Source organism: Fonsecaea erecta (assembly GCF_001651985.1).
Source record: "Fonsecaea erecta strain CBS 125763 chromosome Unknown Scaff5, whole genome shotgun sequence".
Lineage (NCBI taxonomy): Eukaryota > Fungi > Ascomycota > Eurotiomycetes > Chaetothyriales > Herpotrichiellaceae > Fonsecaea > Fonsecaea erecta.
In genome coordinates, this window is record NW_017387248.1 from 714,678 (window position 1) to 741,093 (window position 26,416).

At 51.9% G+C, this 26,416-nt stretch overlaps 11 protein-coding genes and 1 non-coding gene across 12 annotated transcripts; 5 read left to right on the forward strand and 7 right to left on the reverse strand.

The window, feature by feature from the left end:
* Nucleotides 1-481: 481 nt before the first annotated feature.
* Nucleotides 482-2,482, reverse strand: AYL99_06329 (hypothetical protein; the record flags this gene model as incomplete). The annotated part of the gene is made up of 4 exons (XM_018837839.1): nucleotides 482-575; nucleotides 627-2,060; nucleotides 2,112-2,307; nucleotides 2,386-2,482. The coding sequence occupies 4 exons, from the start codon at nucleotides 2,480-2,482 to the stop codon at nucleotides 482-484; spliced, it is 1,821 nt and encodes a 606-aa protein (XP_018692399.1).
* Nucleotides 2,483-3,094: 612 nt separating this feature from the next.
* AYL99_06330 (hypothetical protein) lies at nucleotides 3,095-4,226 on the forward strand (the record flags this gene model as incomplete). The annotated part of the gene is made up of 3 exons (XM_018837840.1): nucleotides 3,095-3,905; nucleotides 3,963-4,067; nucleotides 4,132-4,226. The coding sequence occupies 3 exons, from the start codon at nucleotides 3,095-3,097 to the stop codon at nucleotides 4,224-4,226; spliced, it is 1,011 nt and encodes a 336-aa protein (XP_018692400.1).
* A 369-nt stretch (nucleotides 4,227-4,595) lies between these two features.
* Nucleotides 4,596-5,398, reverse strand: AYL99_06331 (calmodulin; the record flags this gene model as incomplete). The annotated part of the gene is made up of 6 exons (XM_018837841.1): nucleotides 4,596-4,630; nucleotides 4,706-4,918; nucleotides 4,978-5,103; nucleotides 5,180-5,195; nucleotides 5,252-5,308; nucleotides 5,396-5,398. 6 exons carry the CDS (start codon nucleotides 5,396-5,398, stop codon nucleotides 4,596-4,598), a joined length of 450 nt encoding a protein of 149 aa, XP_018692401.1.
* A 577-nt stretch (nucleotides 5,399-5,975) lies between these two features.
* On the forward strand, nucleotides 5,976-7,084 carry AYL99_06332 (hypothetical protein; the record flags this gene model as incomplete). The annotated part of the gene is made up of 2 exons (XM_018837842.1): nucleotides 5,976-5,998; nucleotides 6,055-7,084. 2 exons carry the CDS (start codon nucleotides 5,976-5,978, stop codon nucleotides 7,082-7,084), a joined length of 1,053 nt encoding a protein of 350 aa, XP_018692402.1.
* Nucleotides 7,085-8,388: 1,304 nt separating this feature from the next.
* On the forward strand, nucleotides 8,389-8,476 carry AYL99_06333. Its single transcript has one exon. It is a non-coding gene; the product is annotated as a tRNA-Leu (tRNA).
* Nucleotides 8,477-11,174: 2,698 nt separating this feature from the next.
* On the forward strand, nucleotides 11,175-12,560 carry AYL99_06334 (hypothetical protein; the record flags this gene model as incomplete). The annotated part of the gene is made up of 1 exon (XM_018837843.1): nucleotides 11,175-12,560. The coding sequence occupies one exon, from the start codon at nucleotides 11,175-11,177 to the stop codon at nucleotides 12,558-12,560; it is 1,386 nt and encodes a 461-aa protein (XP_018692403.1).
* Nucleotides 12,561-13,350: 790 nt separating this feature from the next.
* AYL99_06335 (hypothetical protein) lies at nucleotides 13,351-13,807 on the reverse strand (the record flags this gene model as incomplete). Its single annotated transcript, XM_018837844.1, has 2 exons — nucleotides 13,351-13,606; nucleotides 13,662-13,807. 2 exons carry the CDS (start codon nucleotides 13,805-13,807, stop codon nucleotides 13,351-13,353), a joined length of 402 nt encoding a protein of 133 aa, XP_018692404.1.
* A 973-nt stretch (nucleotides 13,808-14,780) lies between these two features.
* Nucleotides 14,781-18,401, reverse strand: AYL99_06336 (hypothetical protein; the record flags this gene model as incomplete). Its single annotated transcript, XM_018837845.1, has 1 exon — nucleotides 14,781-18,401. One exon carries the CDS (start codon nucleotides 18,399-18,401, stop codon nucleotides 14,781-14,783), a length of 3,621 nt encoding a protein of 1,206 aa, XP_018692405.1.
* Nucleotides 18,402-19,368: 967 nt separating this feature from the next.
* Nucleotides 19,369-19,915, reverse strand: AYL99_06337 (histone; the record flags this gene model as incomplete). The annotated part of the gene is made up of 3 exons (XM_018837846.1): nucleotides 19,369-19,424; nucleotides 19,481-19,726; nucleotides 19,906-19,915. 3 exons carry the CDS (start codon nucleotides 19,913-19,915, stop codon nucleotides 19,369-19,371), a joined length of 312 nt encoding a protein of 103 aa, XP_018692406.1.
* A 674-nt stretch (nucleotides 19,916-20,589) lies between these two features.
* AYL99_06338 (hypothetical protein) lies at nucleotides 20,590-21,491 on the reverse strand (the record flags this gene model as incomplete). Its single annotated transcript, XM_018837847.1, has 2 exons — nucleotides 20,590-21,036; nucleotides 21,096-21,491. The coding sequence occupies 2 exons, from the start codon at nucleotides 21,489-21,491 to the stop codon at nucleotides 20,590-20,592; spliced, it is 843 nt and encodes a 280-aa protein (XP_018692407.1).
* A 731-nt stretch (nucleotides 21,492-22,222) lies between these two features.
* On the forward strand, nucleotides 22,223-22,669 carry AYL99_06339 (hypothetical protein; the record flags this gene model as incomplete). The annotated part of the gene is made up of 1 exon (XM_018837848.1): nucleotides 22,223-22,669. One exon carries the CDS (start codon nucleotides 22,223-22,225, stop codon nucleotides 22,667-22,669), a length of 447 nt encoding a protein of 148 aa, XP_018692408.1.
* Nucleotides 22,670-23,990: 1,321 nt separating this feature from the next.
* On the reverse strand, nucleotides 23,991-25,437 carry AYL99_06340 (cAMP-dependent protein kinase type 2; the record flags this gene model as incomplete). The annotated part of the gene is made up of 4 exons (XM_018837849.1): nucleotides 23,991-24,018; nucleotides 24,073-24,447; nucleotides 24,498-24,751; nucleotides 24,811-25,437. The coding sequence occupies 4 exons, from the start codon at nucleotides 25,435-25,437 to the stop codon at nucleotides 23,991-23,993; spliced, it is 1,284 nt and encodes a 427-aa protein (XP_018692409.1).
* Nucleotides 25,438-26,416: the final 979 nt, after the last annotated feature.

Sequence of the window (26,416 nt, forward strand, 5' to 3'; positions counted from 1 at the left end):
AGGAAAAGGGCCCACGGGGATATGCTGACCTGGTTGCTTTTCTTCCTCCTATTAGGCAGTGTTCAATGCCGCCCACAGCGTGTTGGAGGGTGAAGAATAATAACAGCGACGTACATGTGACTTGGTGGCATTGTGCGACGGGCGATTTGCTGATGACATGACGCCATTACTAAGTCGCCCAAGCGACGTTGCCGCATTAGTGAACTTCCACCGGAAAGAACATTCGCTATTACTCCGTACTGAGGGCGGTACCACCATCAGTCCACATCCGTCGTGCAACTATCATACATGACTTGTACTCTGCATGCCCCTATGACAAAGCATCCTTCACCCTAGCTCCGGGTGGCTTTTGTTCCATCCTCTTGTTGGACCAATGCCTCCATCCGCATACAAGCACTTAGCCCGAAGTCAGGCAAAAGGCTTATCATTCAGGTATAATGGGGTCGCCGTCTCGATGCTACCAAACAGCACCCTCTGGCCTTTAATCGATGTTGTATTGCTTGATCAGATCAATCAGTTTCTGCGACTCTACCACATAGTTCAACGGCGATGCCGACGTGACTTGGTATCGAACCCTGGTATTCTTGTTAGTGTCTCGAGGTCGAAAGCAGCGTGGTTCGCCTTACCGTTGTTGTTCTTGAAATGTGTCGAGCTTCGCCTTGCACTTCCAATTCCACGTCTTGCAGTTGGCCTCGGAGAATATCTCGGCGAGTCTCTTCTCGTCCACCTCCCTGATCTCCATCAACTCATCCGCAGTCATGCCAATGACCAATCTTCCTGTTTCGTCGAAACAGCTGACCCAGAGTTGACCAGTATGATCACTGATATTGACCGACATGATGTATCGGTATTCAGGTTTAGGGTGGCTCTTGTCACACCGTTCACAGCGCCACTGACCGGGGTCGATCTCAAAGACTTTCTTGTTGCATCCTTCCGACAAACATGCCGGATAGCAGAAATTGTCCTGCTTGATGTATTGTATTGATGCCTTGACGGAGAAGAAATCGGCGTTGTCCGACATCCCCAGTTGCTCGTCTTTGACTTGCGCGATGGTCTTGAATGGATCGCCTCGAGAACCGCTGCCAGGTGCAACGGCGCCTTGGATACCGGCATGGGTCGCGAAATTACCACTCCGACCTTGGTCCTCGTACCATCCCTTCAATCTGTGTGCTTCAGGCATGTCAGGATTGGCGGTCACCGATCCGGAACTTAGCAGACTCAAGCTGCGTCCGCCAAAATCGGAGACTTTGACACCTTTGAAGGCCACGACCGATTCAGGCGGTATGTCAAAGGAGGACGCGGTCTTCCCCCAAATGGTCAGGCGTACCGAATATCCAGTGTTGTCAACCAGAGTGAGCTCCCTCTTGTCGTATGGCTTGCTTGTGGTTTTCGACGTGATCTGCGAAGTCTCGCCAATGTCCTTGAGTACGCCGATGACGTCGATGGTGGTGTCTTTCTCCACGGATTGCAAGTCCGCGATTGTGGTGAAGTTGTATCGAACCTGGGGAACACCGTCTTGCTCCTCAGCCTTCTCAACAGTGGTGTCTTTTTCAAAGTGAAGCTCGTAGTCGTTTGCCAGATTTGAAAACTGTTTCTTCGCCAAAGTGACTCGGCAAGGGCTCGAAATGTAGTAGACGCTGCCCTCCTGGAACAAATCATAGAGTTGGTCACATTGGTCATTGAAACCAGTAGCCCGGATTTCGCCACTCTCATCCAAGAGGTTCACACTGAACAGTTTGCCCTCGCCATTGCGGTTATGCCACGTCTTGATGTCCGATTTGCTTGTGCAACGCGCCTTGATCGTCCACTTGTTGGAATAGGGGGAAATCGCTTCGATGGGGTAGATATTCGCGTGGGCCGACGAGGAGGGTTTCACGTGGCCCACGGGGCGGCTCTGTTTCGGCTGCTCTTGCTTGTTTCCATAGAATCCATTGCTCGTGATGGATGTTGGGTAGGCCTTTTCCTCCTCTTCAACCTTCAACTCCAGTGGTTTCGGGTCCCCAAGTTTCTCGTGCTCTCCATATTCTTCGAGCACTTTAATGTCGGTCACGATCAGGATACTGTGACAGATGGTCAGAATCATTCAAAGTCAAAGAAAGAGCCTGTCTTACCGTTTAGCCTTAACCTTGTTCGCGGAGTATCCCATCAGTTGCACGAGGACTCCTCTGCGGAGAATCTTCTCCTCTACAAGCTGATTCTGGTGCACGGCCAGCATTGTCTGGATGTAGTTCTTCGTATCACTAAAAATGACTCGATGGCGCTCCTGGCCGCCTTGTTGAGTGGCAATGGGCTTGATCTGAACACATTCTGTTTGCTGTCAGTTTCTGTGGAAGTGGCACGATCTCGCAACATGGAAAATCCTCTAAACGTAGGATGGCGACTTACGCATGACGGGGTGTTCGACCCTGCCAGGGCGATCCTCAAAAATATCTGCGAGCGAGCCTGCATCAATGCGCGCGAGCGCAGCAGCGGGGGAATTCATGGCTAGCACTGAGAGACGAATTCAACGAAACAGAGATTCCAAATGGCAGACTGAAGTAGATGTTGGTGAGTTGAATAGCGAGAGAAGCCTGACGATGGCTGCGGGCTCCCACTTCTTTCGACGCGTTCTAACGCGTTAAGTGGTTCTCCCCGCCACCGCCGCATGAGCCTCGCTCGGAGTGGCGCAAAAATTGCTCTCGTCTGACAGTGTGTTTTTGTTCGGTCTTCACACGCCATTTCCAGCACTGGTGAATCACAACGTCGTAATACTTCAATTATATCTCTGTTTGTGGATAGCGCATGCCCACTGTGGTCTATGTAGTCACGAGCTTTGAAAGTAATGGGGTATCTACCGCAGTGAGACAGACCTACTTGATCACCTTCAAGCAGGGACTTCAGAATATGCTGGGCCATTTGCCTGTCAGACTCGCCATTATTTCGGTTGTCCTCAAGGAAAGACACCGTCATATTGGACATTGAAGGTAACCTTTCATGTAACATCATCCACCAAAAGTCTGAGTCGTCGCCGCAGCAGCCATAGAATTTTGGCCTGAAGTAGACGAGACTCAAACTCAGAGAAAAGAAGGCTCGCCTATCACTTCTCTGCTACATCATGGCAGACTCTGAACTTGCAACCAGGGCTCCAGAATCCGATGCCATGGAAACCCACGTCGAACCCTCCGCTATCTCATCTACAGATTCGACGGCCCAAATTGGCTTCAGCATGGGGGAACACTGCGTAAGTGACCGCCCTGCACCGGGCAATCGTCAGCCGTCCGGCGAAATGTCCAAGATGGGTGACGTCGATGTCTACATCTCGAAACCCGCCGACTATCCAAACACTCCGGCCAAACTTCTCCTACTCCTCACCTCTGGTACTGGTGTGCACTCAGTAAACAATCAGGTGCAAGCAGACATATTTGCTGCTGAAGGGTTTGTGGTGATCATGCCCGACCAATTCAACGGTGATCCGGCACCCAGCTCCAACAAGACCACGGTGCCCACATCTCCCACCTCTACCGGGGAGCCACCACAAAGTCCCAGCCTTCTCGAGCGGATAAAGCTTGGGGCCGCTGAGACGGCCAAATCATTCCTGGTGGATATGTGGCTCGCCCGCCAGACGCCGGAGAAAGTGTTTCCCATTTTAGTCAAGGTGATCGAGACATGCAAGGACGAATATGCGGATGCAGTCGCCCATGGACAAGGGATCTACAGCGTGGGATACTGCTTTGGTGGAAAGTATGTGATTATGCTCGCCGGAGAACATCCTAGTCCTTCCCTGCAAGGGTCAGGGGGAAAGGATGAGGAGCAGGGAATGGTTCAGAAGGGGCCGCTTATTAAGGCGGGCGCTGTGGCACACGCGACGTTGGTGACGCGCGAGGACTTCAAGGCTGTCAAGGCGCCTCTGACCATAGTTTGTGTCGGTGAGTCACACCAACGTCTTTGCGGCGCGCAGATTCATGGCTCACAGTCTCTCCCAGAGAACGACCCTCTACTCCCGGACGAAGTGCTGGAAGTTGGTCGGAAACATCTTGCAGCCAGCAGCATAGAGCATGAGATCAAAACATACCCTGAGGTACCGCATGGTGAGTTCTTGCCTGGACACACAACCTACAGAAGTAAGGGGGCATCTCACTAAACGTGGCACAGGATTTGCGGTCTATGGGGACTATGATTCGCCTGTAATCCAGAGAGCTCAGGAAGCGGCCTTTCAGCAAATGCTGAACTGGCTGAAAGCGCACTAATGCTTCTGTCCTAGGACGTTTGACGGCAATAGATATCTCGTAGGAGCCATAATGATACCCCGGGAATCAATAGTGAACTCAGGAAGATGACCCTGTCGGGTCCATGACATCGCATTTAGCCGCAAGAGAGTGCTCGAGTTGGTTTCATTGTACCTCGCTCAATTACTTTAAGGGCCACACTTTGCCCGGGACGCCTGAATCAGTTCAGAACTGGTCTTTATCAGGCAAGAAATGGAAGATCCTGCGGTGCCATCACCATTCAGAAGCTCTTCGCACAACCTTGTTGATGGCCCCTACCCTTGCTAGAAGTTCGTGCCCCCCCGCTGTCTCTTATTCTGTATCCGTCACGGGTTCTTGTCGTTAGGTGGCTCATTTCTGCATCATCAGTTGCACGAATTCGTTGTCTGTGGTGCGGACCGATCAGCTCTGGGGTAATACACGCCAAAGAACGGGGAGAACGTAGAAAATAATTGGCTTACAGTCAATGCGACCATCACCGTCTTGGTCAGCCTCCCGAATCATCTCATCCACCTCGTCGTCCGTGAGCTTTTCGCCAATGGAAGTCATGACGTGACGCAGCTCGGCAGCGGATATGAAACCATTGTTGTCGCGATCGAATACCTTGAATGCCTCTCGGATTTCCTCCTCAGAATCCGTGTCCTTCATCTTCCGGGCCATCATCGTGAGGAACTCTACCACATTCGTGAGCCAAGTCCGTCAACGTCTCCAAATGGGACTGCTCCCTTCATACCTGGGAAGTCAATGGTGCCATTATTGTCTGCGTCCACCTCGTTGATCATGTCCTGAAGTTCGGATTCTGAAGGGTTTTGGCCGAGGGATCTCATCACGGTGCCCAGCTCTTTTGTAGTAATTTGCCCTGCACAGATTCTGTTAGATCTCAACGATTCCGTGTCTGGCGACAATCTCGGCGGGGTCGGAAGGGATCAATATACCATCGCCATCTTTGTCCTGCGGGGCGATGAGTCAGTATGGAAGGCGGCAATGTAGAAGATAGATGGACATACAAACAGAGAGAAAGCTTCCTTGAATTCAGAGACCTGTTCTTCGGTCAAGGAGTCCGCCTAAATCCAACAAACGTCAGTCTGTGCACCAATCGAGAAATGTTTGACCACTGCAGCCGCAGTCGGCGTCGCTAGATGATGCCATACCATGGTGGAAATCGATCACGGAACGATGGGCGTGGCAGTCAGGACGAAGTTGTGGTGGTGGGTGCGCAATGGTGGAAAGGGTGGTATAAATATGTGTGTTTCCTAGAGGGAGGATATATTGTTCCAAGGCAGCTGAAGCGGCGGCGTAAACTGAACTGACAAGGTTACGAGTAACGTTGTCCGTGGAAAGGGCAAGCCTCGAACTCCACTGGGTTTGGCGCCTGGAATCTGGAATTTGGCCCCAGCTGAAATATGAAGGATTGCGGGAGGATTCCATGACCTTCGGATCATTGATTCTCCGTGTCTCCCTGCCTTCGTCACGGCTCCACAGGTCGCCGTTGTTGTTCTTTTGCTCGTTCGCATCGGCTGCCTGGGTTCGGTGTTCGCGCAGTCTATATTCAATGCCCACTTTGACGATGCTTACTGCTCCCATGCCATTGAGATCCTAGCAGCCGACTGAAGTACCTTTCCCTTCCCTATTCAGCTGGGCTACTCGACCAGCATGCCAGTCGGAGCAACCAAAGATCGAAGGGAAGACCGCAGACACATGTGATCCTCTTGAATTCCATCAGGTCGCAACATGTGGAGAGATCGAACGAATCTGTATATACGGCCATAAAATCCCTGATGCGAGGCCAAAATCTCTGACTGTCTTCCAGTTACATCTCCTATCGCCAGTCATACTCCCACCACCCCGCAAAGAAACCGCGACTGCCATCGACGACGAATGGCTATGCCGACCAAGGATCGGAGGAGACCAGGGGTCTGATGTCCGTTGGGGCATATGAGAATGATGGCGACGCTGTCATAGAGATGGATCTCCTCCCTCCACGCTGGATTGATGTTCAAGACGAGGTCAGCGATATTCTCAAGGACATCACGCTCAAAGCTGCAAAGTTGGACAAGCTGCATTCGAAACATGTCCTTCCGGGGTTCGATGACGAGTCGGTCAAGCTACAGGAGGAGCGAGAGATAGAACAGTTGACAACGGAGATTACGAGAGGCTTTCAAGAATGCCAAAAGGCCATCAAGCGCATCGAGAGCATGGTCAAGGATGCCAGGGAGACAGGCAACCTCCAAAAAGGAGACGAGATCATGGCGAAGAATATCCAAGTCGCCCTGGCATCTAGAGTCCAGGAAGTCAGCGCAACATTCAGGAAGAAGCAAAGCAACTACCTCAACAAGCTCCGTCAATTGGGTGGCTTCGAGTCACCAATTGGCCGATCTTCGACCCCAATACCAGTTCAGAACCCATACTCCGACCCAGCCTTGCTCGAGTCTGACGCCGACAAACGGCTCGGGCAGTCGGCGTTACAGCAAACAGCGCAGAAACGACTCCATAGGAACGACACGGCCATTGCACAACGAGAACAAGAAATCAATGACATTGCCAAAGGTATCATCGAGTTAGCCGACATATTCCGCGACTTACAGGCAATGGTCATCGACCAAGGCACCATGCTCGATCGTATAGACTATAATGTGGAACGGATGGCCACCGATGTCAAGGCGGCAGAGAAGGAGCTCATCGTTGCAACCAATTACCAACGACGCAACACCAAGCGCAAAATCCTTCTGTTATTGTTGCTTCTCGTCGTTGGCATGTTTGTCCTCTTGCTCATGAAACCGAAGAGGCGGGCACAACCAGCGCCACCTGCATCCCCAGCGACCCCAAACAATCCTCCTTAGGGCGGGCTAGGAACGGCATACAAGCCTCCTGGAGGCAGAGATGAAATATACACCCGCGTCCCGCCCTCGCATTCTGATCCGGGCAACACTATTTATTACGAAGGGCGAGCTTTGACAGTGCAGTGTGGCTCACACACCAAATCTCAACAGACGGCACTCGCTCTCCACCTTTATATCGTCCGGGGATCCATGCCCGAACCCGCAGACTACGCCGATGATGGAAGTCAACAAGGGTTCGACAGAATTGCAGGACAAAGTCGGGGATGACCTGAGGGACCCGTGGTACACATGGAGAGTTAAGATATTAGGGCTATATCACCAGACGTCTTGCATCTTGAACGAGCTCACGGCCTCGTCGAATCACGGGAGAACTGGGACAGTCCTGTCGTAATATGAAGTAAGTATTTGGCACAGCCGTCGTCTTTTTTGTACAGTTTCATGCCTGGCTAATACAGACCCAGAGAGCCTAAACTCGTCTCATTCTACACGAGAAAACCGTTAGAATATTTTCACCTCTTTTCTAAGAGGATGTGTATCAACACAAATACAGTACCAGTCAGGTCTGGCACGATCTCTTTGCCTAAGCTTCAAATATGCTGTACGTAGCTTACTATGTAAACGATCGAAGTAGAAGATACCGGCCAAGCTACTGATCCTGTCGGCCTGGGATGTGGGTTGACTGATGCTGTTCACGGTGCTATCTTTGCCCTTCTTGCTCTCCCTCAATCAACACCTCGGATGTAGTTTCTTGCTATTGGCTGTAGTTCACGCTTTTCGTGGTTGATGGCGCCTCTCTGTGCCGATTTGGGCCTTAATATACAGTGTGTGCGCTGAGGATTTTCAACCGAACATATGCTTTGGTGACTTTGCCGCTCTTGATTGACAGACGCGTTGGGCAACTACCATTTACGTGCTGATCAACATTTGTCTAATTTCTTAGACTGCCCGCCTGTCCCAAGGACGAATTTGTGAACCCCCAGCGAGATCACAGGTAGTGTCACCAGTGTCGTTGAGATGCGTACGAGGATTGCGAAACTTCGCTGAGAACGACACCGTAGTGCTAATTCCGCAAGACAGCCAATGACAGAGCACCACCGAGCGAATACGTGTATTCAGTGGCTTTGCGCACAGAGACTAGTTTCACTTTAAAATGTCCAGGGGTATCTTTCCGCCTTTGCTATTCGCTGCATGAACTGAGTCGCACTTACACCCTAGTCCCAGTGAATACATATTTATATAATTTTTAGCCGCGCAAATTCTTCCAAGAAGTGCCGGGAGACGCGCATCACAGCGAGTTCTCCGCGGCCTTCATAGCTCAGCGGTAGAGCGCGACACTAGTAGCTTCTATCTACTGGAATGTCGAGGTCTTGAGTTCGACTCTCAATGGAGGCATTTATCTTTTTGGCCTGTTTCCTGGCTCATTGGAATTGGGTCAGTAACAAGTTTTTTTTTGGCCCCCTCCTGATTTGCTTACTACCTTTTTTGCCCTCATGGTTTCTGTGTAATAGTTGGTGCGTTGTATTATTATCAGACATGCCAAGACGCCAAGGGCAACTCCAAACAGAGGATGGAGGAGGAAGGTTCTCTTCACATGTACCTCGCCGTGCTCGTCTGGACGCCTCGCGTTCACATATGTATCTCATTAGACAAGTATACTATGCCAAACTTGTCCTCCCTGGCCGTCTCTCCGTCTATGATGCTATGCACACAAGCTCTACTGATCAGCTGATACGCTCTACTCCCGCTTCGACGCAGAATAAAGAGCACCTGGGTTCCTTTGATCGAGCGACGACGTCGCCTTTTCTGACATGTTCGTAACTCAGAACCAAATGTCCCCTTCGAGTGACGAATAGAAGTCGCTCGGGGCCTTTTCCGATGATCTCTGAGTCCAGCTTTATCGGCGCCAGGCCCTTATCCCTCGTCCCAGCTACACCGATTGCATCGTAAACCCTGCAGTCCTGACGGTCGTTTCGGAATGCAAGCGTTGAACAAGCTCAGGAAGAACCAACTTTGACGAACGCGCAATGGGGCGAATCATTAACATGCGGGCGACTCTGAAGATGTACTACATGGGGGCGGCAGCTGTGACGCGCTAAATCCAAAATCCCACGTTCGTGGAGGCTGAGCCACGGGGAGTGTTTCATGTAGGCATCTAGGCTGCAGTGGCAACATGTTGTCAGGCCTCTGCCTAATCCAGATTTCTCATGTTGCAAAGTACCAGTCTCCTCGATTGTCCGTGGTTTCTCGCGCCTATATTTGATCCAATGCTGTCTTTCACTTGACAATGCCTCTTTCCACAACGAATCGCCCGGTATTCGAAAGACTCCGGAAAGAACACAATATCGTGTACATAGACGCGTTGTCAAGGGAAAAGTGGCCTACCAATCACAAAGAAGTGTTCGCGTCAATTGAGAGACTGAAACAATTCAGGTATAGCAAATATGTTGGAGCTGAAAACGAAGATAATACGGCTGCGATGCCCTGGAAGGGCGAGGCCAAAAACCAGGCAAGAAAGCTCACCGAAAGAGCTAGAGATTGCGTTTCTCGAAATGAGGCAACTTGGAGACTTGCTTGCGAACCTCTCATTTTCAGCCGGTTGACCTCCGAGGTGGCATGGTAGGAATTATTGTAGTCTGTGGTGGGAATTGGCTGACAACTTTCACAGCAAGATGTGTAGAAAGCGAGTATGGCGTTCAGAGATCGAAGCGAAGTTGAATGAAGGTGACAAAACAGCTGCCAACCTCAGAAGACGTCAGGAGAACCGCGATCGCTGTCGTTGCCCTCGAGGAACACGACCCGAAGACGAGTATATCATTCCCGAACTTTGTCAAGTCGGCAGCATCTGATTGGCTATAGAGACGAAAGAGTCGGCCTCAATCGATTATTTATAGATCGAGCCGACGATGTAGTCATTCATCCCTCTGAGTTGGCTCAAAAGTTACCCCAAGAGCAAAAGCCAGATCGCGTCTACGGCCTCCGACAGACAAGAAACATGGAAAATCTGCTCCTTACAGAGCTTGCAAACGGCAGTTTTATCGAAGACCGTTTGCACAAGCAACCACATTCTGGCCTTGGGGAAGCCCTTCTGTTCCCTTTCGTGGTTATAGAAGCGAAATCAGGCACAGCAGCTGACGACTGGTACTCCATCCGCTTGCAAACAGCTTTTCCAATCTACACATATCTCAATGTTCAACAGAGCCTCAGGTCAGCCGCAGGACAGAGATCGAGGTGGGCATCCGGGCCTCTAGTCTGGTTCTTCATGAGCAGGGGAGATGACTGGCGACTCTGTTTGGCTTATCAAAGCCCGGCTGTGATCTCACCACATTCAAGAATTGCTCCTCACAATACCGTAAGTTTCAACAGTCACAACCCTGGCAGAGAAGAGTTACCTCTAAGTCATAGATAGAACATCGTTCAAGTCTGGACTGGATGCATAACGGACCGAGATGATGCCCTTCAGCTATTTCTTATAGTGGATTATATGTCAGATTGGGCACGAGATATCTACCGAACTGCAGTTCTCACCGAACTGAGGACAATTACGTCTGGCGACAATGACAATGCGACCATATTTACCGATACGGACATATTTTCTTCTCGAGACATCATACCGACTCTCAGCGCTGCGGAGACAGATATTGGACCGCCAAACGAATCAACTGGAGTTCAAGCAGCTTTCAAGGTTTTGGACAGTCCCCTTGGAGTTGTTCGCCATATTGGCCCAATTGAATCTAGATTTCTATGCCTTTTCATAACAGCGGACAGCATCCAAACTTTTCTGCGCTCCATAGGCAAAAATGTACGGACATTATTAATACGTCGAATCTTGGATCAACTCCACTCTGTCATACCGAGTATTCTTCTCATCAACGACTTGAACGCCATTGAGGAGCTATGGACTGGTCAAGCAAGACTACACACCCCTTTCAGCATCAAGCAAGTGAAATTCTATACTGTCCATCTTGCAACTTACCGTCTGTCTGAATCCTGGGAACAGATCCGCGAGCTTTGCGTCATATCAATTGCTGAAGATGCTTTCGATGTTCTTATTGCCGAATCAACCCTGAAGGCGGGGCATGGGAAGGCAAGAATGCCATATGTGCCCATTGACGAGGATGGTGAGCTTTTGGTCGATAAAAGCCTCGTACAATACATGTCTGAGCTTAAACGAGCCACTGCCCAGCACAATTTGCTTGCCTCGATTTCAAGAATTGCAGGGTTCATACCTGCTTTTGACGAAGCGTGGCCATCAAAGCGGAGTTTCGAGACCACCAATGCCACAATTTGGGAACTAGTGAATTACTGTTACAAATTTCACAAAAGAGGAGACCTGGAGCCTGACCTTCCTTTCCTTCGCATCTCTAATTCCTACGAAATACAGGACGTCAAGTCATACGACGACGGGCCCATCCCAATGGAAAATACCCTACAAGTTTCCAAAGAAGGAGCAGTCCTCATCCACGCAAGCATGAACCGTCTATCTTCACTCTGTGTTTATGTCGTTCAAGATTCTGCCAGACCACCAGACGAGGACGACCTGGCCAGAATCATCAAGAGGACCTTCGAAGACAAGGACGTTTATCACACAACAAACAACAATGGGACATCAAACTTGAGAACACAGAAGAGATATCGTGATATCTGGAACTTACAAAAGCCGTACGGTGTGTTTTGCTCGTATGGCGGGCCGAGCTTCTCAAAGTGGCTTCGAGAGCTCAAAAAGCCCCTACCAACCAGACAGGGCTCTCCTCGCGGGCTCCGTGATACAGGGCTGATCATTTTCGAGCGGGAATATAATCCCTGGCTTGACCCTCGTCTCTTGCACGGCGGACCCTTTGCAGATTGGAAGAGAAAATTCCTCCGACGGCTTTTCAAGTCGGAGGCCGCTGCCTGGGTCAGAGTAGCGGAACGCAAAAGACAACAGGGAATCGATTGCTGCGACTTTTGCGCAACTGAGCTTGATGAAAGCGCTGTGGATTATGACAACAACGATGCAACATTGTGTTACACATGCGACGAGCAGCTCGACGTTGTTGGCAATTGGGGTTTCCCACTGTGGGTCAAAGAGTTACTGATAAAAGCCCTTCATACAGCCCCGACGACGAACTTGCCAGCTGATCTTCCGCTAGTGCCAGGCTCTCTCAACATACGTACACTGCGAGTATGTCTCTTTCGGTCCTCATCCCAAAGACACGGAGATCATGACAGCCATCAGGAATCCGAAAGGGATTCAGATCGATGTTTCTGGCGCTTCGGCAGTGGTCCTGAGTATTCATCTACTGGAAACGTGCGAAGTCTCGAGGTTCTTAGCAATGTGGAGCTGCATAATCAACAAAATGGAAGCACGGGATCTCATCGACAAGTTGATGAAGCTTCATCGGGTTCACCCGAGGAGAAGTCCTCCAGGGTGAAGCGAAAAAGATCCGTAGAGACTGCACGGAGAAGACAGAAACGCAGGGCGACTCCGAGGTCCTGAGCGACCGAACGAAGCGCTGGTCATGGATGATTACTTCGCATACGCGATTCCCATTTCTAGGAAGGCATGGTCAGCCTGAGCGGCTCGAACTCAGGCCAAACCGGCGTTAGGGTTGGTCGCATAACATCCTCTCTCCTGAGAAGCTTAGGAAATCTGGGTGACCTCGACATTCTTTGCACATAGGCATGTCAGCAGCACAGACAACTCCCTATTACCCCCTACAAGAGTAGGTGCAATTGCCGCCGTAAACGACGGGCCTCGTCTCCTAAGCATTCCAAGGCGCTTGCTCTTGCCACTCTTCATATCTCAACATACACCACGATACGCGTTCCCAAATCTTGACCTCATAGAAAAGCCATTTCTGTTTCCGGGGCTGAACAACCTGAGGTTGTACCCTAAGTCCTGGCTGGGCAATTTTGAGACATGGCTGTCTAATCCCGCGCTCGTCTTCCCAGGCCGCGAGTGCCTCTGCAGCAGCCTAAGCTCAACTGTGGCCCGCCTCTTAGCTTTCGCGCTGATGTCGGTTCCTGGCCCCGTTTCGGACAATAGTTTCGTGTTTGGAGGCCCTCGAGCTCTGGGATAGGACTATAACCTAGATATACCCTCTACACCTTGCTAAAATTGATGAATATCGGCGGTGCTAAGTTGCTAAGGCCATAATCGGTGATGTTTCAACATACAAATCGAGTTACAGAGAGTCATCACCCCTGTCCTGTGCCGTCCTTCGAATGTTCCACGCTCTCAAAATATACGCTGGCTTCAAGTCTGCGATTGCAACAGACCTCAAACTTCAAAGAAAGCAAAATGTGTGCCCAGATGGTGGGTTGACTTTCATCAGTTTGTTCAACTCCTTCTTTCCCTGGGCATTGTCCTCCATAACTTGTCGAAATCCCACATTATCTGGCAGTTCAGTCACTGTCTCTTTCATATTGAGTTGATCATCAGCATACTCTCGAGTGTCGATCACGCTATACTTCCAAGTCTGCATGTCCTCCAAATCTTGAGCATCGTCACGTATGAATACTTCTGGATGATGTTTGCTTGTGCTGCCCAGGTCATTGCATTCTGATGTCTGAGGATTTAGACATGAGAATAATATACTTGACCGCCGCGGCAAATAGCGTGGTCAAGGTCGCAGTTCCGTCTTTCAGTTCTGCAAGGACGTCCTGAACGTCGTTGAAGTCACTCGCGATGGCCACGACGGACCAGATTGCATCCCCGGGCATGGCTATATTGAATATTGGCATCTTGGCGCGAGCTTTCTCACCACCTCAAGGCATTCTTTGTGATCCTGTTTTCAACGGTGGCGTTCATTGCTTTGATGCTACCGCATGCAGGGAGCCTCGGGAAGCTTTGTTCGCTTTGCTGTGTAAAGCCGACTCAACTTAGTATTATGCTCGATGTAGGGCTCCCCCCAAAAAAAGAAACCGAGGTCCCAACAACCCTCAAAGAGGTGTTCACATGGCTCGATCGTCCAGGATCTCTTACATAGAAGTAGACACAGAAAAGTTCGATTCCAGACTATGAAGCTTTCCGTGCCCCCATGTGCCTGTGCCTCTGCCTCAGCATCCTCATGTGGACACCCTGACGAACGAGGTGCCCGGTCGACGAGGATCGCCGGTTCGTCCTGGCGACAGCGCCTCCCAGAACATAGGACACAATGCTTGCTACATACGCTATCGCGTGCTGATCTAGAAGAAGGGCGCGCGAGCAGATACCTGGCAGAACAGTATTATGAAAGGATATTATTGTGGACGTACTACATAATAGAGGTGATGCACAAGTGTTGTTCTCTGGTCGTTCTGTATTGCCCACCAAAGACATGACTGAGTGGATGGATGACTGAGTGAGTGAGCGAGTGGGACAGGGCAGAAGGACCGCATTGGAATCGGCTAGGTGCTAATTATTGTTTACATGTATTCAAAATCAATCAGCCAAGTCCTTGATATGGAGACAGACGATGAACGAACGATTTAAGACCCACGCTTTTCAGCCCCTTCTCAGCCAGGAAATAGACCATATATACGGAGTATATATACAAACAAGGGACGCATAGGTGGTAAGTTCAAGGTTGGAAACATGAATCGCTCGCTCTTCGATTACATCTCTCCGTATGTAGCTTGGCCCGTGTGCGCCGTGCAGGTAGATATCTCAGATACATATCACATCCTTAAGGAACACCAACAACATGTCGTTCACAACCATTGCAAAAAGAAAGAATCAAGAGACCGCGCCAGCCATGACCAGCGGCCGAACGCCGACGACCTGCTTCGTCTTGCCTCCGCCACCAGGTGCTCCCGAGGCAGAAGCAGAAGCAGTAGTACTAGACCCAGAACCGACGGTAGCATTGGTGGTGTTGTTGTCGAGCCTCATGTCTCTCAACTTGGCAGCAACTATTACCTCCTGCTCACCACCGCTCGTATTCGTAGTGCCCATCCCAATACCCTCATCCTCTCTCATCCGCCTCCTCAACCCTTCTGGGACGGGTAACTCCACGCACCGAGCGCCAAGTCGGCCCTTGATATCCTCAAACAACACCTCCATGGGCGCAATGTACGCCGTCTTGCTCTTCTCGCCCCAGGCCAAGACATGACCGCAGAGTCCGCCCGAGACGGGATCATAGACCCAGGCACCACTATCGCCAGGGATACCGAAGCCGCCTTCGACACACCAACTCACCGAGAAGGATTGCCGGCCGTGCATTTTCACCAGCGACATGGCCTGCGAGATACGTCCCCGTTTGAAACCGGATGAACGACCGCGGCAATGTACCCGGAGGCCAGAGAGGGAAGAAAGGGGGGTAATTGTTGTGAGGACGGGAATGGGGTCACGCCTTTGGGGAGACATCCGAGACCCTTGTCGTGACGAGGACGTTGGAGGAATGCCAGTGCCCTTCTGCTGCAAAGGGATGGCGTTCTCGATCTTCAAGCGGTCTTCGTGGACCCGAATCAATGCCCAGTCGACTTCATGCTTCATTTCGCCTCTTACGACACGTCGAATGCCGCTACTCGCAAAGACATACCCAAACGCGTGGCTCGCGAGGTGGTCATCGTCACGATCTTCCTCGCTAGGAAAGAAGTCTTCGTCGACATCGTCGATGGCGGGTTGAGTCACGCAGAGATCGTCGTCTGAATATGGTGCGATACCTCTTTTGTCGCCGATAGAGGCCGCGTCGTCAGCGTCCGCTTCGTCTTCCGACGATTCCTCGTCGGATCCGTCGTCATCGTCAAGTCCGGGAGGGCTGTCTTCGAGAAACCAGAACTCGTTGCCGTCCGCGTCCATGATGGCATAGTCTGGTCGGATGGTGCTGGCATCACTCTGGTCATCGTCTTCATCACTGTTGTTTTCAAAATCCTCGTCAGAAATGGCAAGATCGGAAAACCGCGAAAGGTCTTCCTCTGATTGCATGAAACGTACATCGGCTGAAGTGTCAAATTGTCCAGGCATTTTACGTGGTGCTGCAGCTCGCCGAGCTTGTTGTTGTTGCTGTTCGCTGCGTCGAACTACATCGATTTCATCTTCATCGTCTCCGTCGTCGTCGCTTGGAAGGTCGAGCATGTGATGCACCGTCATTCCATAAGGTTCGCCGTCAACAAGGATAGTGCCACCGAAGGAAACAGGAGGAAGATGTTCGCAATCTTTAAAGGCTCCAATGCTGGCGCCACTCGTCGGTCGTTCCTGATACTTCTGCTCCAGAGGCCTTCGTGCCATGGCTTGAGGACCTCTGTATTTCGAGCAACTGGAACCATACCCCGATCGCCTCGGCTTTCTCCTTCTGCCGGTGCCGCTTCGTCTGACTTCACCGTTGAGCAGGACGACGCCCCATCCCTTCTTGGGCCGGAATTTCCTCCTCAGCACATCACGGACCTTGTTGATCTGTGGACATTGAATGCAGATGGTGGTCTTGGCGCTTTCAGGGGCACTTCCGAACATCATGAGACTGAGGCTGCAAGATGATTCGGGCGAATCCTTGAGAGCAGCCTCCAGCATCTTGCCTAGCTTGGGCATCACCCTGGTATTCCACTGGTCCAGGTCTTCTTGAGGGATGTCGACATCACTCCACTTTCGGAGAGGCTTCTCTGCTGGCAAGGTGGATTGCTGGATCGCGTCGGCCTTTCGTTTTGAGTTCGCCCTTTTAGGGAGCTCGGGCTTGACGTCGTCGGGTGGTATCTGGGGTCTTTTCTCCTCCTCGGCAGCTTGTTCTTCAGCCTTGCACATCTGCTCAATGATGATGAGCTCAAAGGTCTCGATGTCAGAGGCAGGAGGAGGCCCTTCTTCATCGAGAGCGCAACATTGTGATAGGTCCTTGGCCACCTGAAGTAGGAACGCTCCAGCATCCTCATAGTTGTTCCTGTACTGCAATTCCGCAGGTGCTTGCAAGCATTTCTGAACAACCCTCATGTACTTGCTTCCGCACTTTGAAGCCAGCTTGTGTGCGTAGATGCGCTGGACTCTTTCCATGAAAAGTCGGCGGTCATACTTGGGCTTCCACAGTTTCTGTAGGGGGATCCAGAGACCAATCTCCAACAAAAGCAAGCCAAGGCTGTAGATGTCATAAGCAGGAACAACTTCAGACGCGTGAATATCGTGGTCGGGGTGGCGGTAGATGGTTGCTGCAAATGGTTCCTCTGCTTGTAGCCGAGATAGAAAGTCCTGGCACGACTGTAGTAAATAGGGATATCTCAATTCTTTAGACACGTGGGAGCGATGCATATGCTCTCTGCTGCCGATGAGAAGGATATTGCTGCTGTTGACGTACTGATGAGTTTCTCCTTGAGCGAAATAGCCCATTATCGACAGAGCGAGATTATATGCCAGTCGGAAGCGATCTTCCAGAGCGGGCGAGGAGCCCTCTTGCACGTTACTGGTGGCTAGGAGAGAGAAAAGAGTCCTGTGTTGCTGGAGAGTCTTGTGGTCGTGTCCGTCGGGTAAGGCATACACCATGGCACAACGGGGTCCATTGGGATCGACAGTGAACCCGAGAAGTCTCAGGTGGCCGCACCACGACAGGGATCGATCTTTGCAGAGCTTCTCGCCAAGTTCATGGAGCTCGAAGACGTCCTCGGCGCTTCCGACAACATAAGGTGGACAGTCGGCCGTGAGAAAGTCGACAAGGACGGGGCAAGCAGCCTGACGAAAATAGGCGATCGACCTTTCCCTCGAAGCCACCGAGCCATCGGCGGGATCATATGGGGGTGGGTCAGCTGCTTGGGCGGAGTAGGTACTGAACTCGAGACCGTTGAAATCGATGTGTAGAGGGTGGTCGTACAGGGGGCCATAGTCGGTACCATCGGCAGCAAGCGAGCCATGCGCGTGCTTCGTCCGTTTGGCGTCACCGCCCTTCTCATCGGCCCTCCTTGATTCCTCGAGGCTATAGAGGACGTCGATGCAGGTCGTCAGCTGCTCCAGCAGCGCACGCCCGGTCATGACCTCGTGACTGGTCCAGTCTCTCCGTGGGGCCACAGGACTCGACCCCGGACCCCGTGCCGACTTCTTCATCTCATACCGTTCAGGATGCTCCAGGCGGCCACTCTCTTCCAGAAGCCTTTTGATCTCCGACATGACGCTGGCCACCACCTCACCCAACCCGGCCTGGTCGATTTTCTTGTCGATGTCGACATCGCCCTGGGCGGAGTAAGGAGCGCCAACGTCGGTCCAGTGCATCCCCCATGCCAGCAACCGATCCTGCTGAATCTGGAAATCACGCCTCAAGTCCCTCAGCTCGGGCAGGTCCGTGACATTCGCCGCCGCTGGGGTGACTTTGGCGCTCTCATAGGACTGTTTGGTGTCCGAGTAGAGCTTGGACAGGCGCTGAAGATACGTGCCACGCCGCTGAAACATGGTGGCGATGGACGAACGAGTCGGGGGTGGGAGTTATCGTGTGTTTTGCCGTCTCATGTCCTGGCTGTTGCTATTGCGCGCGACGAGGTTGCAGGCGATGCATCGTTCAAAAAAGAGGATTTTGTGACAGTGGCAGAGTCGAAGTCGGGTGGTGCTGAATTGATTATGCGTAAGGCCCAAGAAGTCAGGGCGGGGTGAATCCGAGTATATCGGCCATGGTGGAATTCCTGGTGCCTGTTATTCGACACATCAGTCAATTTTCGCCACACTCTCGGGATCCCGCAGCACCGTCTATTAGTGGCCTGAGATTGGCCCGCCTAGAAGGGCCGGAGGCTGCCTCTGGTTAGGCGACAGGCTTTAAGCCACACATCTCCAGCTGGCGAGCTGGGTAAGGGAAACTCTGCTGCCTTAGCCATGGTGATCTTTGTCTGTCCCTTGCATTTGCTGGCGCCTGTAATCAAGCAGTCACCAAGCTAAGAGCAGGTGTCCATCTGTTGGACGCCACGACCAGTCTGCAGTCTCTTGACGGCGAACCTACGTACAGTTACAAAGGACGAGGGTTTGCAGTGGAATGAGCTGATGCCGAAATAGATCCCGACTTGCGTCAGCAGAACATTCGAGCACCCGGAGCACGTCGCGAAAGCCAGAAAACAGCAAATGTCACAGGCAGATGGTGCAGGATCACTTGATTTCAACTCAATTGTTCGATTGTGTTACAATTGACTACTTGTCTTCTGTAAGAGGTCCACTCGAAAGGACGCAAAATCCATCTCGAGTATTGATTGCTGCGTCTTGGTCAAGCACGACACAAAAGTTCTTAAACCCCTTGCCATAAAAACCCAACGTCAATAGTTTTGTAATACAGCCAGACCCATGCGCCGTGTTTCGTCATCCATGACCACCGTAGCCCATATCCACATCTCTCGCAATCGCCGGACTCTAGATGTCGACCTCATTGTGGCGAAGTCTAACCACCGAAACCGTAGAGGGTTCTGCCTTGTCGCTTGAGGGCATACACAACATCTAGACGCGGAGTTAGTCTGGGGTCATGGTTGAGATGCATCTCACTCTCGACTTACCAAGCGAAGTGACGGTCTTTCTCTTTGCGTGCTCGGTGTAGGTGACAGCGTCACGGATGACGGATTCGAGGAAGGACTTGAGGACACCACGGGTCTCTTCGTAGATCATGGCTGAGATACGCTTGACACCACCACGACGAGCGAGACGTCGGATGGCAGGCTTGGTGATACCCTGGATGTTGTCGCGAAGAATCTTACGGTGACGCTTAGCACCACCCTTGCCGAGGCCCTTTCCGCCTTTGCCGCCTGTAGAAGAGATCGTTAGTTATATTGTTACTTGAGTTTATTGTTGTTTGTTGCAGTCGTCACAGGTATCGGCGGTGGCGCGCCACAGCTCCGACCTGCAGCTGGAGGCGACGATAAGGTGAAGCGACAGCAAAAACCAGAATAATCGCAACAACGGATGCACAAGGGTGCTAACTTACGTCCAGTCATATTTGCAAAAGTGTTTGAAAGATGAAAAGTTGTAAAATGGGAAGGTTATTGATGGTTGGTTGATGAGATGCGGAACGACCAGAAGCAGTGGCGCGAGATAGTCGAAAGTGGGCGGGAAAAGGAGGGAGAAAGAAAAGGAAGAAAATCGGTAGGAGGGAACGGGGATTATAAGCGAAAGGTCAGGAGGGTGGGCAGTGACAGCAAGATCAGGTCAGGACGGGGGCTTGGCGTTGATCCGAAGGTTGCTGGGGGTTGATTTCAGACTGCGAAAAGGACGCTGAGAAAATCAGGCAAAAGAGGTGCTCGAAATCACGCACTCATAACAAGGCACGGTTGCGCGCTGTTGATTGGCTGTGAGATGTTGGGTTTGCTTTGTGTTCTGGATGTCACGGAGGGCTGATCACTAGCCGCTTGTAGCTTAGTGGCGCTGGCTTGAGTTTCGGAGCTGCATCACGTGCCCAGCTCTAGATCTCAGCCTCGGGTGTGTACCGTACATACCATATGGAACCAAGTACAGCGACAAAGACTTACAGGTGTACAGAAATGAACTCATCTACCGTATAGCCTGTGGACACAGCAAGCAAGCCAGGCTGTGAACCATCTGTCATTGATCTTTGTACAATCACGAGTCGAGACCTGCCCATGCCACCCTGAACTCCTCCCTTTGACTCTACCTAGAACCCCTTGAACCCATCGTACCGCTGCTTCTCCTTGTACTTCTTGTATCCAACATACCCGCCACCTGCCACACCCGCAAAGAGCAGCACCTTGAAAAAGAACCATCCCCAACCACCACCCTTGGGCTTGGTACTCCTTCCTCTCCCACTCACCCGAGCCTGTGCCGCCTTGTCTCTCCCGGAGTTTGCTGCCACTGGGTTGTATAAATTCCGTGTTTCCACGCTAATGATATCGAAGTTGTCGGAGAGCTCGCCCGTGTGTGCGCTGAATCCTAGATATGCCGTATTGGGCATCTTCAATGGTAGATCCGCCGTGGGGGTAATAGAGAAACAGTCGACCCAGGCATCCATCGCTTTGTACTGTAGCTGGAGCGTAAGTGACTTGTCTTGGAAATAAGTCAGCTTCGCTTTGGTGGGGATGGAAGCACCGCGCAACCCTCGAGCCTGTGTGCCATCTGTGGTCAGTCTCATCTGATATCGTCCTTGAAATGCTCATCTCTTACCGAGCAACCACCGATTTCGTTCGCCTTCCCGTCATTCGCCGCATCATATGAAGTCTTTCCGTCACCCATCATGCCCATCACGTAAGGAAACACAACACCAGGTCTGTTATTCTTGTACGTGTCGAAGAAAATCCCCAGTCCTTCAAACCGATCCGCATGCCCGAACACGGGACCGGGCTGTGCCCTCTCCTTGGTTATCCACATCGCAAACCCGTCGCCATGCAGGTGGCCCTTGCCGTGGATTGAGAACTCGAACTCCACTTCCCAGTTCGTCGCCGTCAGCGGTATGCGGGAGAAGATCCAGCCGGATTGTGAGGGCATGTCAGAGGCGAGTCGGATGTACTGATCCGCACGAATGATGGTGTCGCCGCCAAAGTCGAACCACCGACTTGACATGTCCGAGTCGAGGTATGGAGGTGCGAGACTGTGTGTTCTCAGCTGATCAAGGATTATGGGAGATTAGCCAGTGGTCCCGGAAGCAGTCGTAAAGGATGTATTTGTGCCAGGACCTACGGGGACGCTTTTCATCTCTGGGTCTGCCTCTACGGCCGCTCGCGTGCCCACTGCACATGCTGCCAGCAGCCATAACGAGGCCCAGACATTGGAGTGCGGCCACATCTTCAATGGGGACAATGTCTATGTGCTCAGAAGTTTTCGCGATCGCGGTGAGAAAAACACTATGTCACAGAGACTTCATGGCAAGAACACGGCTGGTCTTCAAAAAATGTCGCGAAACCCCCTTAAAGGCGCAGGAGAAGTGAAATGGTCGAGTCGAACTACTGTAAAGGTGTTCAGTTTCGCCAGACTATTCGACGCAGGTGAACTGGGGCTTTGTGGAGAACGAAGGAAATGGTTCGCCAGTGGCCGCTGCCAATAGTTGATTTCCGCCAATTGTTATAGGCGGCCGTCGTGGCTAGTAAGGCTTGATGGGCTGCCGCCGGTGCCGGCAGACCTGCCTAGCGAAGCCAAACTACGAGGTACTCATAGGCACAAAACGAAGAGTGCCTGCAGAAGGTCTTCCGCTTAACGAAAAAGGACGCCCCAGTAGCCCCAGCATCTCCCAAATCTCTATTGAACTCAAGACTACGAGCACACCTCTCTCTACACAATCAGACACCTGTAACGCAATGGCGTTCGGCGGCTTCTTCGGTGGCGGTTCGTCCAAAGACAACTCCTCTTCCTCCTCATCATCGTCATCCGACTCGTCGTCCACATCCATTAGCAGTCCTCTACCCTCCACCTCTTTCTCATCTCCCAGCGGTGCCAACACTACGACGCCGGGCGTAACCCTCCAGCGCATCCAGTCCGCCATCAGCGAACAGTCCAACGTCGCCAACGCCAAGCAGCTCATCTCCAACGTCCATACCAACTGCTTTGAAAAATGCGTCCCCAACCCCGGGAGCAGTCTGAGCTCGACGGAACAGAAATGCTTGACCTCCTGCATGGAGAAGTTCATTGATGCGTGGAACGTGACGAGTCGGACGTACACGGCTAGGTTGCAGAGGGAGAGCGCCTCGTTCGCTGGCGGAATCGGTGGTGGCTCCGGGGCTGGAGGAGGGAAGGAGTTGTTTTGAGCTGTCAACGAGATGGGGGTGCCGGAGCTGGGGTGGTCCCTCCTGCTGCCCTGACATGAAGTAATCGGCATCGAATGGTTGTCGCTGGAAAGAGCAGGATCTTGAAGCTCTCAGAGCATTGGGAACCTGGTGACCGACAAAAACTCAGGCCCAGGGCGAGATGGAAGAAAACCGGGGGAAGGTTGAGCTATTTTCAGACCACACCCGAGCAGCCGCTGTCTTCCTACGAGCTGGGGACCCTTTGTACGTGCCGTACTGCGTCCCGGAGCACTATGAGCACAGTGGATAAGCGCTGCACCGGTCTAGAGCCACCCAGCGGTACGCCAGAAGCTCGAAATCAACTTCCATCAGAATCGGCGCATTTGAAAAGCTGTACACGCCCCTCAAAAATTGTATACATAGTCCAACCGACCATGCAACCCCTCCCTTCTCATCAATCTCCTTTAGGGCCGACGGATGAAAGTGTCGTGCTTGAGATTGGCCTGTCCAAGTTCGACATCAAACACCAGGTCCTTGTAGACCTTTTCACTTCATAGCATAGCTGTATACTATTTTGATATCAGGAGGCCACCAAAAGGAAACGAAATCGGAAAGAAATACGCGGAAGTAAATAGGGCTGAAGTGCTGCGGACTGCTTCACATTGAACACGACCTCAAGATCTTCTCTTCTCAACTAGACAGATGAACCACTAGCCCGAAAAGATCAGATGTAATGATCTTGAAGAATAGAAATTAATGCATTCAAAAGTCAGAGGCTCATCCAAGGCTTAACTGCTTTGCTTCTGGGCATCAGAGGGATAACTTCTCGAACCGCAAGTATGCAAAGTCCATACATATCTCATGGCCACCCGTGGCGATATTGTCCTGGTACAATGCACTGAGCGCTTTGTGCGATCTCCATATCGCTTTTGGAGTCATGAGTAGATATTCCAGCTTCCCGCATCGTCGCCGCAATCGTGATACACAGCAACAACAACCACAACAGCCACAACCACAACCGCCGCGGCCCACTCAACACTGCAACTGCAAATCCAAAGAAACCACCTCCACCACCAGATTTTCAAGGTGGCCACTCCAGGAGAGCCATCCCCGCTGTCATCAAATTTCGTTAATACGGCGGCTGCACCGGCTGCAGCACAAATCCAATTCAGAGCCACTTTTTTGGTTGTCGCTCCTCATGTCGTATCGAACCAGACTAGCTGGCTGTCAACCCGCAGGCTGGGCATGGTCCGATGTTCTCTTCGTCTCTATCTGGTACTCCCGTACACGGAAGCACTGTTTTACGATGCTCCTTTCGTTCTTCGGTGTGGCAGTGTAATGATTAAAAGTCCACGAAAAAATGGCCGAACCTATATCATGTCAGCTTAAGGCATTGCGAGAAGCGGGTTCTGGGGTCGTCGTACGGGTCCTCTCCTTTCTTGCCATATTCTTCCGTCTCCTCGGGGTATTTGTCGAACTGACTGGCATCACCAGCTCCGCCTTTCACTGGTGGAACGTACGGGGCGTCAATATCTTTCTTCAATAGTCGCTCCCAGGTGACCTCTGCGAACCAGGCATGATTCTTGATGTCTGCGGGGCCGCCATGCAAATTGCCCAGTCTCTTGGTCAAGTCATTTGTGATCAATTGAACCAGGAGGTCTTGAGCATCGGCATGGATGTAGGGAGGATATTTGACTCTTCCTTTGAGGATGTTCTCGTAAATCTTGACAGGAGAACCTCCATCCCAGAACGGGGTGAATCCACAAAGCATTTCGAAGATCAAGATCCCTAGAGACCACCTGGAAAGGCTCAGTGTGAGAACTCCAAACGCGGTGGCCGACAACCTTACCAGTCCACTGACTTATTGTACCCTTTTGAAGCCACAACCTCGGGGGCCAGGTAATCCGGAGTACCGCACAGGGTCCAGGTAATGTCGGGCACTTCTTTGGCAAACCCAAAATCCGTGATCTTGACATGGCCGTGCCTGTCCAAAAGCAGGTTTTCGGGCTTCAGGTCGCGGTAGATGATATTCTGTCCGTGCAGATATTCGAGCGCCAATGTGACTTCAGCGGCATAGAACTTGGCTACGGGGTTGGGGAAGCGCTATCACAGAAGGTCAATGTCGGGGTGTCAGAAGGGACAAGCCAAGGACAAGGCATTACCTGAGACTTTCGAAGCAGACTGAAAAGCTCTCCACCTTCGATAAAGTCCATGACCATGTACAGGTTCTTCGAATCCTGGAACGTGCCCCAGAGCGTGATGAGGAAGGGGTGCTTGACCCGCTGCAGCATACGTCTCTCGTCGTTGGTGTGCTCGATTTGTTTCATCTTGACCACTTGGGCCTTCTTCAAGACCTTGATGGCATAGAAGCGTTGGTTATGTTTCGACTGCACCAGATGCACCCGCCCAAACGAGCCCGTACCCAGGGTCCGCTGGATCGCGAAGTCCGAGAGGGTGTATTTGCCCTTTGTTTGTCTCTGTACTGGCTTAGAATCCACCACGCCCCCGGTAGGGCTGACGACGGCGGCAGCGTTCATGTCGACACCGCCGTTGCTTTCGACTGTCTTGGCATGAGGTTCTGGAGTGGAGGTGGTGGTCACAGCGGTGGTGGCCTGAGAGGGTGCATCGGAGGCGCCTGTAGTCCTGGAAGAGACAGGCGATGTGGTGTCGGTCTTTTGGGAGGACTTGTATTGAATGGGCTGATAACTGCCGCCGCCTGATTGCGCAGGTTTGTCGTCAGAAGACTCTTTGGTCTTCTTTTTTTTGAGGAGACCTCCAAAGGTCGGCATTTGGGTGACACAGGGAAGCGCACGTTCCCAAAGGCTGGAATGCTAACAATAGAATGATTCAGAGGAGCTCGGAGGCCTGTTGGACTGCCCACCGAGTCGCAACGTGGAACGTGGAATTAGGTGAGAGAGGGCAATAGACTGCGAAGTGGGGAGGGGTAGCAACAGCCGCAGCTCGCAGCTCGCAGCAAGGTAGGAAAGAGGCCAGGATCAAGTCAAGGCGGTTTGCTCGACTATTCGGTCGGGTAATGGGCTGGCCGCTGGGAAGCTGCAGTGCAGGCCGATAAGCTCCAATGGAGGGCAGAGGGGAAGGTGACGGCCGCGACAACAAGGTCAGTCAGGATGGAGATTGGAGCTTTGGCTCCTTCTTTTCTTTTCCCCTCTTCTTTCAGGAAACGGTGAAGCGCAATCAAGCTAGAAGAGACAAGCTGTGTAGCACACATACACACACAGAGGCAAGAAATCAGAAGAAGGCAGGTTTGGAGCTGCAAGTTGGAAAGCAGAGAGACGGGATCTTTGAACTCTCTGTGTCCCTCTCCAGAGCTGGGGGAGGTGCTCTGGGTCGTCACTAGCAGTAAGTAGCTAGGTAAAGGGAGCGACAGAGGCCGAAGTGTAAGCTTTGGAACTGGTGGATGATATTATTGGCGATGAGGGCACCAGTGACGAGCAACAGTTGGTGAGGGGCCAATGCCGGGCGGTGACAGAAGGAGGAGGGAGCGAGCGAGCGAGAGGGGAGGTCCAGGAGCCAGTGTGCAGGGTTACAGTAGCCGGTGGGTAGCTGTTTGGGATCTAGATTGTGGAATGCAAGCACCCAGCTCCCCAGCACCAAGGAGTGCAAGCAAGCACCGTGGTAGATAGGCTTGTGGTCTGTTGAGAGACGCGGGGATACTGAATGCGAGAGCTGCAGTTCCTCCTACCTACTAGGTCTGTCGTTCCCCTCAGTGCTGTTCGCTACCACAAGCAGATAGGCAGGTTTCTTCAA